Raw genomic sequence first — 11,895 nt, forward strand, 5'->3', positions numbered from 1 at the left:
ATACATACTGTATCTACCTCCATCACACATACTGTATCTACCTCCATCACACATACTGTATCTACCTCCATCATACATACTGTATCTACCTCCATCACACATACTGTATCTACCTCCATCACTACAGTATCTACCTCCATCATACATACTGTATCTACCTCCATCATACATACTGTATCTACCTCCATCATACATACTGTATCTACCTCCATCATACATACTGTATCTACCTCCATCACACATACTGTATCTTCCTCCATCATACATACTGTATCTACCTCATCACTCCAGTATCCCTGTATATAGTATGTTTACCCCTATACATACTGTATCTACCTCCATCACACATACTTTATCTACCTCCATCACTACTGTATCTACCTCCATCACACATACTGTATCTACCTCCATCACACATACTGTATCTACCTCCATCATACATACTGTATCTACCTCCATCACTACAGTATCTACCTCCATCACACATACTGTATCTACCTCCATCACTACAGTATCTACCTCATCACTCCAGTATCCCTGTATATAGTATATTTACCCCTATACATACTGTATCTACCTCCATCACTACAGTATCTACCTCATCACTCCAGTATCCCTGTATATAGTATGTTTACCCCTATACATACTGTATCTACCTCATCACTACAGTATCTACCTCCATCATACATACTGTATCTACCTCCATCATACATACTGTATCTACCTCCATCACACATACTGTATCTACCTCATCACTACAGTATCTACCTCCATCATACATACTGTATCTACCTCCATCATACATACTGTATCTACCTCCATCATACATACTGTATCTACCTCCATCACACATACTGTATCTACCTCCATCACACATACTGTATCTACCTCCATCACTACAGTATCTACCTCCATCATACATACTGTATCTACCTCCATCACACATACTGTATCTACCTCCATCATACATACTGTATCTACCTCCATCATACATACTGTATCTACCTCCATCACACATACTGTATCTACCTCCATCATACATACTGTATCTACCTCCATCACACATACTGTATCTACCTCCATCACTACAGTATCTACCTCCATCATACATACTGTATCTACCTCCATCACACATACTGTATCTACCTCCATCACTACAGTATCTACCTCCATCACACATACTGTATCTACCTCCATCACTACAGTATCTACCTCCATCACACATACTGTATCTACCTCATCACTACAGTATCTACCTCCATCACACATACTGTATCTACCTCCATCACTACTGTATCTACCTCCATCACACATACTGTATCTACCTCCATCACACATACTGTATCTACCTCCATCATACATACTGTATCTACCTCCATCACTACAGTATCTACCTCCATCACACATACTGTATCTACCTCCATCATACATACTGTATCTACCTCCATCACACATACTGTATCTACCTCCATCACACATACTGTATCTACCTCCATCATACATACTGTATCTACCTCCATCACACATACTGTATCTACCTCCATCATACATACTGTATCTACCTCCATCACACATACTGTATCTACCTCCATCATACATACTGTATCTACCTCCATCACTACAGTATCTACCTCCATCATACATACTGTATCTACCTCCATCACACATACTGTATCTACCTCCATCATACATACTGTATCTACCTCCATCATACATACTGTATCTACCTCCATCATACATACTGTATCTACCTCATCACTCCAGTATCCCTGTATATAGTATGTTTACCCCTATACATACTGTATCTACCTCCATCACTCCAGTATCCCTGTATATAGTATGTTTACCCCTATACATTCTGTATCTACCTCCATCACCTGAGAAGATCAGTAGAGAAGGGGATCAGTAGAGAAGAGGATCAGTAGAGAATCAGTAGAGAAGGGGATCAGTAGAGAAGGGGATCAGTAGAGAAGGGGATCAGTAGAGAAGGGGATCAGTAGAGAAGAGGATCAGTAGAGAAGAGGATCAGTAGAGAAGAGGATCAGTAGAGAAGGGGATCAGTAGAGAAGAGGATCAGTAGAGAAGAGGATCAGTAGAGAAGGGGATCAGTAGAGAAGAGGATCAGTAGAGAATCAGTAGAGAAGGGGATCAGTAGAGAAGGGGATCAGTAGAGAAGGGGATCAGTAGAGAAGGGGATCAGTAGAGAAGAGGATCAGTAGAGAAGGGGATCAGTAGAGAAGAGGATCAGTAGAGAAGGGGATCAGTAGAGAAGGGGATCAGTAGAGAAGAGGATCAGTAGAGAAGGGGATCAGTAGAGAAGAGGATCAGTAGAGAAGGGGATCAGTAGAGAAGAGGATCAGTAGAGAAGAGGATCAGTAGAGAAGGGGATCAGTAGAGAAGAGGATCAGTAGAGAAGGGGATCAGTAGAGAAGGGGATCAATAGAGAAAAGGATCAGTAGAGAAGGGTATCAGTAGAGAAGAGGATCAGTAGAGAAGAGGATCAGTAGAGAAGGGGATCAGTAGAGAAGAGGATCAGTAGAGAAGGGGATCAGTAGAGAAGAGGATCAGTAGAGAAGGGGATCAGTAGAGAAGAGGATCAGTAGAGAAGGGGATCAGTAGAGAAGAGGATCAGTAGAGAAGAGGATCAGTAGAGAAGGGGATCAGTAGAGAAGAGGATCAGTAGAGAAGGGGATCAGTATAGAAGGGGATCAGTAGAGAAGAGGATCAGTAGAGAAGAGGATCAGTAGAGAAGGGGATCAGTAGAGAAGGGGATCAGTAGAGAAGAGGGTCAGTAGAGAAGAGGATCAGTAGAGAAGGGGATCAGTAGAGAAGGGGATCAATAGAGAAAAGGATCAGTAGAGAAGAATGGGAACTCCCCAAATACAGCTTGTAGTGTCATACCCAAGAAGACTCGAGGCTGTAATCACTGTCAAAGCCGCTGAAACAAAGTACTATGTAAAGGGTTTGAATGCTTATGTAAAGGTGATATTTCAGTTTTTATTTTTTAAATCCTGTTTTTGCTTTGTCGTTATGGGCTATTTTGTGTAGATTGATGAGAAAAAGAAAAAACAAACAATTTAATCCATTTTAGAATAAGGCTGTAACCTAACAAAATGTGGAAAAAGTCAAAGGGGTCTGAAAACTTTCCAAAGGCACTCTATGTTGTCCTAAGACAAAGATAGTAGAATCTGATTCACTGCTGTAATGGCTACCAAAGATTCTTCCACCGGGTATTGACTCTGGGGGGTGAAGACATGCAATCGAGACATCTTAGTTGTTGTTTTTTATGTGGAGTAGGTTGTGTAGATATGTAGGGATTTTTTAAAAAAAATCACCTTTTTAGATTTCATCTTAAGATAGCAAAATGTTTTAAAAAATGACACTCTTTATAGGCACTATAAGTCACGTTAATACTGGGTCATGATTACGGTTATTGATAGGAATTTTTACTGAGGCATCCCTCATTGTCAGAGCACAATAATGCCATCTAAAATATTTTTCACTCACTTTTACGAAAGCGTCTCTCTTGGCTCTAGGCTTTCCACAACAGTCTAGGTCAGCCGGTCGTCCCACACCACCATCTGTTAGAGAGACTAGAAGGGGGAAAAAAACACAACAATGAGAGGAAGAGAAAGAGGAAATGATTCCCAGAATGCACAGAATGATTTATATGATTCTAACGTTCTATAATAGAACACCATTCATCAGTGGTGATATTGACTCACGTTATGGTTCTCCAGAATCATTCCAAATTGCTAACTTATCGGTCTGATACATAGAAGTAAATACATGGAAATGTGATGTTAGGGGAAAATACATTCAGAGTTGTATCATTACTGAATTCTGGACAGCGTATGAATGCATCCAGCAGGACTTGACCTCAGTCATATAACGAGAACTTAATGTCAAGGAAGCCCATAAAAGGCCATTGAACGCTCACAAATGACTTCAAAATTGGACTGAAATCAAAGTAAATATATTAACTATGGCAATCACTGTCATCCAACCCACACTCACAAGCATGATCTAAAATAGCAAAGTTGTCACATATGGTATGTCTGTTTTGTTTTTGAATTAACAGCAAATTACTCGCTAATTGCTGGCATTTGTCATTGATAGAACCTGATTAATTATGTTTAGCCTAGACTTTAACGATAATAACAGTGTATCACAAGTCATTGATATGGTTCTAAGGAAGCAGGGGAAGCTGGGGAAGCTGTGGAAGCTGGGGAAGCTGTGGAAGCTGGGGAAGCTGTGGAAGCTGTGGAAACTGGGGAAGCTGGGGAAGTTGGGGAGGCTGTGGAAGCTGGGGAAGTTGGGGAGGCTGTGGAAGCTGGGGAAGCTGGGGAAGCTGGGGAAGCTGTGGAAGCTGGGGAAGCTGGGGAAGCTGTGGAAGCTGGGGAAGCTGTGGAAGCTGGGGAAGCTGTGGAAGCTGGGGAAGCTGGGGAAGCTGGGGAAGCTGTGGAAGCTGTGGAAGCTGTGGAAGCTGGGGAAGCTGGGGAAGCTGGGGAAGCTGTGGAAGCTGTGGAAGCTGGGGAAGCTGGGGAAGCTGGGGAAGCTGTGGGGGACCCAATCAGCTAACACTAATTGACATTTTATGAACTCTCACTGACTTCATAGTATGAAATACAGCACTGTGATCCCAATCACACAAAAACTCGTTGGCAGTTTGCATTTTATTACGAGGATGTTTGAGTCCCATTTTCTTAATGTGGATGTTTGTTGTTGTTGGGAGGGGGGGGGGTTCTTTTTCAGCATGGATGATGTCACCCCAAAGCAACAATGACTTGTAGACCAGATCCCAGAGATGCTGAATAGATACCTGCACACCGTTGAAGGCTCCCGCTGTTTTATTGAGCAGCGTTTCAAGTCTAACGTCTCCGTCAGGCATAGAATTATAACGTGAAATTAGAATTAGTCTGCAGTTGTGTCCTAAATGGCAACCTATTCTCCATATAGTGTGAGGATGTTAAACAGACCGCTTTTGGCCATGGTCAAAAGTTGTGCACTAAATCACTTCAAATTGTATTTGTCACATGCGCTGAAAACAACAGGTGTAGGTAGACCTTACAGTGAAATAATTACTTACAAGCCATTAAACCAACAATGCAGTATAAAGTCAAAAGTAAATAAGTAAAAAAAATCATAATAATAATTAAAGATAAAATAAAATAACAGAAGAGAGGCTATATACAGAGGGAATAGTGTTTCATTTAGGTGACTCCCTGAACAATCTGTTACTCCCCGAGGGTCCTGAATAATCTGTTACTCTCTGAGGATCCTGAATAATCTGTTACTCCCCGAGGGTCCTGAATAATCTGTTACTCCCCGAGGGTCCTGAATAATCTGTTACTCCCCGAGGGTCCTGAATAATCTGTTACTCCCTGAGGATCCTGAATAATCTGTTACTCCCCGGGGGTCCTGAATAGTCTGTTACTCCCCGAGGGTCCTGAATAATCTGTTACTCTCTGAGGATCCTGAATAATCTGTTACTCCCTGAGGGTCCTGAATAATCTGTTACTCCCCGAGGGTCCTGAATAATCTGTTACTCCCCGAGGATCCTGAATAATCTGTTACTCCCCGAGGATCCTGAATAATCTGTTACTCCCCGAGGGTCCTGAATAATCTGTTACTCCCCGGGGGTCCTGAATAGTCTGTTACTCCCCGAGGGTCCTGAATAATCTGTTACTCCCCGAGGGTCCTGAATAATCTGTTACTCCCCGAGGGTCCAGAATAATCTGTTACTCCCCGAGGGTCCTGAATAATCTGTTACTCTCTGAGGATCCTGAATAATCTGTTACTCCCCGAGGGTCCTGAATAATCTGTTACTCCCCGAGGGTCCTGAATAATCTGTTACTCTCTGAGGATCCTGAATAATCTGTTACTCCCTGAGGGTCCTGAATAATCTGTTACTCCCCGAGGGTCCTGAATAATCTGTTACTCCCCGAGGGTCCTGAATAGTCTGTTACTCCTCGAGGATCCTGAATAATCTCTTACTCCCCGAGGGTCCTGAAAGTACATCCGTGATGATATGACTGCCAGACTGACTGCCAGACTACTAGAATTACACCATGAACAGTGTGTGTGTGTGTGTGTGTGTGTGTGTGCGTGTGCGTGTGTGCGTGTATTGCACTGAAGCAGACTGTTGCATTGTGGAGCTGTTGAGGAAATGAGAGATTGGCTCTGTGCAGGCCAGTCAAGTTCTTCCACACCAATCCCAACAAGCGATTTCTGTATGGACCTCGCTTTGTGCATTTTTTCTCTTTTTTTTCTTGTTTTTCTTTTGTCCCAGGAAAGTCAATTTATAAAAAGTGCATTTTTGTATTGAGGATGGAAGCAAAACACCAATCACTGATTGCTATGTGTATCCTGCCTATACTGAGTTACTTTCCTATAGCCAATGATTTAGATATTGCATACTTGGTGGCAAGCCAAAGCATTTCATAGCTTCCCGTCAACGGTGCCTGTCAATGAAGGGAGTCATGTGATATTGCATTTTATATCCTCAGGGCCACATCACAGAAAAGTTACAACAAGGTGTTGACAGTGTGAATTAGTGGTGTACACTGAGGGTTGTTGTCGTCAGACCGCTGAGGGTTGTTGTCTTCAGATCACTGAGGGTTGTTGTCGTCAGAATGTTGAGGGTTGTTGTCGTCAGACCGCTGAGGGTTGTTGTCGTCAGACCGCTGAGGGTTGTTGTCGTCAGATCACTGAGGGTTGTTGTCGTCAGACCGCTGAGGGTTGTTGTCGTCAGACCGCTGAGGGTTGTTGTTTTCAGATCACTGAGGGTTGTTGTCGTCAGACCGCTGAGGGTTGTTGTCTTCAGATCACTGAGGGTTGTTGTCGTCAGACCGCTGAGGCTTGTTGTCTTCAGACCGCTGAGGGTTGTTGTCGTCAGACCGCTGAGGATTGGTGTCGTCAGACCGCTGAGGGTTGGTGTCGTCAGACCGCTGAGGGTTGTTGTCGTCAGATCATTGAGGGTTGGTGTCAGAACACTGAGGGTTGGTGTCGTCAGACCGCTGAGGGTTGGTGTTGTCAGATCACTGAGGGTTTTTGTCGTCAGATCACTGAGGGTTGTTGCCGTCAGAACCCGGAGGGGTTGTGTCAGAACACCACTGAGGTGTCAGAACACTGAGAGTTGCTGTCAGACCGCTGAGGATTGGTGTCGTCAGACCGCTGAGGGTTGTTGTCAATCAATACCAATCAATACCAATCATTACCAATCATTACCAATCAATACCAATCATTACCAATCATTACCAATCAATACCAATCATTACCAATCATTACCAATCAATACAAATCATTACCAATCATTACCGATCAATACCAATCATTACAAATAATTACCAATCATTACCAATCAATACCAATCATTACCAATCAATAACAATCATTACCAATCAATAACAATCATTACCGATCAATACCAATCAATACAAATCATTACCAATCAATACCAATCAATACCAATCAATACCAATCAATAACAATCACTACCAATCACTACCAATCACTACCAATCACTACCAATCACTACCAATCAATACCAATCCATTCCAATCATTACAAATCATTACAAATCAATACCAATCACCATGACATTTCCCATGACGTTTGCCAGAAGAGAAACATACAAATGTTTCCTGGGTTACAGCCAATGTGTTTATTAATGTGAACACGTACACATCATATCAGCCTGGAAGTGGAGGCACCTGAGTTTAGTACGTTACCTTCCTTCAGGGAATGTTTGTGATTTGTCAAGATGAAACCACTAATTGTCTAACGCCTGAACACTTTCAAACCTCCACCTACCTAACAAACACCCATCTGTGTGACCTTTCATATGAAAGAACATTCCTCTAACTGTCTCAAAACAACACCGGTCCCTACATGCCTTGCTACCAAAAACAGTGGATTCTGTGGTGGAGATGTTACTAAGGTTGCCACAGCAACATTAGTTTATTCAGATGACGGACAGGTTACCAAATCTAATGGCCCCTCTGAGATAAAACTCTCTTTACTCTAAAGCCTACATGGGATTCAGACTTTCTCTCTCTCTCTCTCTCTCTCTCTCTCTCTCTCTCTCTCTCTCTCTCTCTCTCTCTCTCTCTCTCTCTCCCTCTCTCTCTCCCTCTGTCTCCCCCGCGGTCTCCGTCTGTCTCCCTCTCTCTTTCCCTCTCTCTCTCTCCCTCTCTCTTTCCCTCTCTGTCCCACTCTCTTTCCCTATCTCTCCATCTGTCTCCCTCCCTCCCTCTCTCTCCCTCTCTCTCCCTCTGTCTCCCTCTCTCTTTCCCTCTCTCTCTCCCTCTGTCTCTCTCTATCTTTCCCTCTATCTCCCTCTCTCTCCCTCTGTCTCCCCCTCGGTCTCCCTCTGTCTCCCTCTCTCTTTCCCTCTCTCTCCCTCTGTCTCCCTCTCTCTTTCCCTCTCTCCCTCTGTCTTCCTCTCTCTTTCCCTCTCTCTCCGTGTCTCCCTCTCTCTCTCTCTCTGTCTCCCTCTCTCTTTCACTCTCTCTCCCTCTGTCTCCCTCTCTCTTTCCCTCTGTCTCCCTCTCTCTCTCCCTCTCTTTTTCCCTCTCTCTCCCTGTCTCCCTCTCTCTCTCCCTCGGTCTCCCTCTCTCTTTCCCTCTCTCTCCCTCTGTCTCCCTCTCTCTTTCCCTCTCTCTCCGTGTCTCCCTCTCTCTCTCCCTCGGTCTCCCTCTCTCTTTCCCTCTGTCTCCCTCTATCTCCCTCTCTCTCTCCCTCTGTCTCCCTCTCTCTTTCCCTCTGTCTCCCTCTATCTCCCTCTCCCTCTGTCTCCCTCTCTCTTTCCCTCTCGCTCCCTGTCTCCCTCTCTCCCTCTCTCTCTCCCTCGGTCTCCCTCGCTCTTTCCCTCGGTCTCACTCTCTCTCTCCCTCTCTCTTTCCCTCTGTCTCCCTCTCTCTCTCCCTCTCTCTTTCCCTCTCTCTCCCTGTCTCTCTCCCTCTCTCTTTCCCTCTGTCTCCCTCTCTATCTCCCTCTCTCTTTCCTTCTGTCTCCCTCTCTCTCTCCCTCTCTCTTCCCCTCTGTATCCCTCTCTCTCTCTCCCTCTCTCTTTCCCTCTGTCTCCCTCTCTCTCTCCCTCTCTCTTTCCCTCTGTCTCCCTCTCTCTCTCCCTCTCTCTTTCCCTCTGTCTCCCTCTCTCTCTCCCTCTCTCTTTCCCTCTGTCTCCCTCTCTCTCTCCCTCTCTCTTTCCCTCTGTCTCCCTCTCTCTCTCCCTCTCTCTTTCCCTCTGTCTCCCTCTCTCTCTCCCTCTCTCTTTCCCTCTGTCTCCCTCTCTCTCTCCCTCTCTCTTTCCCTCTGTCTCCCTCTCTCTCCCTCTCTCTTTCCCTCTGTCTCCCTCTCTCTCTCCCTCTCTCTTTCCCTCTCTCTCCCTGTCTCCCTCTCTCTCTCCCTCTGTCTCCCTCTAACTCCATCTCCCCCTGTGTCTCTCTCTCTCTCTCTCTCTCTCTCTCCCTGTCTCCCTCTCTCTCTCCCTCGGTCTCCCTCTCCATCTCCCCCTGTGTCTCCCTCTCTCTTTCCCTCTCTCCCCCTCTGTCTCCCTCTGTCCAACTCGCTCTTCCTGTGTCTCAATGTGTCTCCATCTGTCTCCCTCTCTCTCTCCCTCTCTCTCCGTGTCTCCCTCTCTCTCTCCCTCGGTCTCCCTCTCTCTTTCCCTCTCTCCCCCTCTGTCTACCTCTGTACAACTCTCTCTTCCTGTGTCTCAATGTGTCTCCATCTGTCTCCCTCTCTCTTCCTCACTCTCTCTTTCTTTGATCTATCTATCCTCTGTGGGGAGAAGGAAACTGAATGGTATCAGGAGCCAGAGAGCCAGAGGCCAAGGACCGGGCCTGCCGGAAGAAGACAGTCCCTCTATATAAAGTTGAAGTCGGAAGTTTACATACACTTAGGTTGGAGTCATTTGAAAGTAGGTCTTGAAATACATCCACAGGTACACCTCCAATTGACTCAAATCATGTCAATTAGCCTATCAGAAGCTTCTAAAGCCATGACATCATTATCTGGCATTTTTCAAGCTGTTTAAAGGCACAGTCAACTTAGTGAATGTAAACTTATGACCCACTGGAATTGTGATACAGTGAATTATAAGTGAAATAATCTGTCTGTGAACAATTGTTGGAAAAATTACTTGTCATGCACAAAGTAGATGTACTAACCGAATTGCCAAAACTATATTTTTTTTAACAAGAAATGTGTGGAGTGGTTGAAAAACAAGTTTTAATGACTCAAATCCTAAGACTTCAACTGTATGTGGATGTATATATGTATATATCTCCCTCTTGTCTTCATCACACCGCCTCACACAGTGTCCCTCACAGAGTCTCACACACTGTCCCTCACAGAGTCTCACACAGTGTCCCTCACAGAGTCTCACACACTGTCCCTCACAGTCTCACACAGTGTCCCTCACAGAGTCTCACACACTGTCCCTCACAGTCTCACACAGTGTCCCTCACAGAGTCTCACACACTGTCCCTCACAGTCTCACACAGTGTCACTCACAGAGTCTCACACAGTGTCCCTCACAGAGTCTCACACAGAGTCTCACAGAGTCTCACACAGTCTCACACAGTCTCACACAGTGTCCCTCACAGAGTCTCACACAGACTCTCACACAGTCTCACACAGAGTCCCACCCAGAGCCTCACACAGAGCCCCCACAGAGCCCCACACAGAGTCCCACACAGAGCCTCACACAGAGCCCCCACAGAGCCCCACACAGAGCCCCACAAAGAGCCTCACACAGAGCCCCACAAAGAGCCTCACACAGAGCCCCACAAAGAGCCTCACACAGAGCCCCACAAAGAGCCTCACACAGAGCCCCACAAAGAGCCCCACACAGAGTTCCACAAAGAGCCCCACACAGAGCCCCACACAGAGTTCCACAAAGAGCCTCACACAGAGCCCCACACAGAGTTCCACAAAGAGCCCCACACAGAGCCCCACACAGAGCCTCACACAGAGCCCCACAAAGAGCCTCACACAGAGCCCCACAAAGAGCCCCACACAGAGTTCCACAAAGAGCCCCACACAGAGCCCCACACAGAGTTCCACAAAGAGCCTCACACAGAGCCCCACACAGAGTTCCACAAAGAGCCCCACACAGAGCCCCACACAGAGCCTCACACAGAGCCCCACACAGAGTTCCACAAAGAGCCTCACACAGAGCCCCACACAGAGTTCCACAAAGAGCCCCACACAGAGCCCCACACAGAGCCTCACACAGAGCCCCACACAGAGTTCCACAAAGAGCCTCACACAGAGCCCCACACAGAGTTCCACAAAGAGCCTCACACAGAGCCCCACACTGAGTTCCACAAAGAGCCTCACACAGAGCCCCACACAGAGTTCCACAAAGAGCCTCACACAGAGCCCCACACAGAGCCCCACACAGAGTTCCACAAAGAGCCCCACACAGAGCCCCACACAGAGTTCCACAAAGAGCCTCACACAGAGCCCCACACAGAGTTCCACAAAGAGCCTCACACAGAGCCCCACACAGAGCCCCACACAGAGTTCCACAAAGAGCCCCACACAGAGCCCCACACAGAGCCCCACACAGAGCCCCACAAAGAGCCCCACACAGAGCCTCACACAGAGCCCCAGAGTATTTTGATGCCTGTTGGAGACTGGGACCAGGCCAGGAGAGGTTAGACGATGTTGAACAGAGGAGAGTGTTTTGGGGTCTGTTGGAGACTGGGACCAGGCCAGGAGAGGTTAGACGATGTTGAACAGAGGAGAGTGTTTTGAGGTCTGTTGGAGACTGGGACCAGGCCAGGAGAGGTTAGACGATGTTGAACAGAGGAGAGTGTTTTGATGCCTGTTGGAGACTGGGACCAGGCCAGGTTGGGTTAGATGAGACTGGGACCAGGCCAT

At 46.2% G+C, this 11,895-nt stretch overlaps 1 protein-coding gene across 1 annotated transcript; it reads left to right on the forward strand.

Moving 5' to 3' along the window:
- Positions 1-9,807: 9,807 nt before the first annotated feature.
- LOC123995569 (uncharacterized histidine-rich protein DDB_G0274557-like) lies at positions 9,808-11,673 on the forward strand. Its single transcript, XM_046299201.1, has 2 exons — positions 9,808-9,864; positions 10,648-11,673. The coding sequence occupies exons 1-2, from the start codon at positions 9,808-9,810 to the stop codon at positions 11,671-11,673; spliced, it is 1,083 nt and encodes a 360-aa protein (XP_046155157.1).
- Positions 11,674-11,895: the final 222 nt, after the last annotated feature.

The sequence above is a fragment of the Oncorhynchus gorbuscha genome, linkage group LG14, assembly GCF_021184085.1.
Source record: "Oncorhynchus gorbuscha isolate QuinsamMale2020 ecotype Even-year linkage group LG14, OgorEven_v1.0, whole genome shotgun sequence".
NCBI classification, from domain to species: domain Eukaryota; kingdom Metazoa; phylum Chordata; class Actinopteri; order Salmoniformes; family Salmonidae; genus Oncorhynchus; species Oncorhynchus gorbuscha.

Bases quoted from the DNA above. Each gene is read 5' to 3' on its own strand.
- LOC123995569 (XM_046299201.1), top strand. From the start codon at position 9,808: ATGGTATCAGGAGCCAGAGAGCCAGAGGCCAAGGACCGGGCCTGCCGG. The intron at 9,865-10,647 runs GTCCCTCTATAT...AGTCTCACACAG, and splicing joins GGGCCTGCCGGAAGAAGACA to AGTCCCACCCAGAGCCTCAC.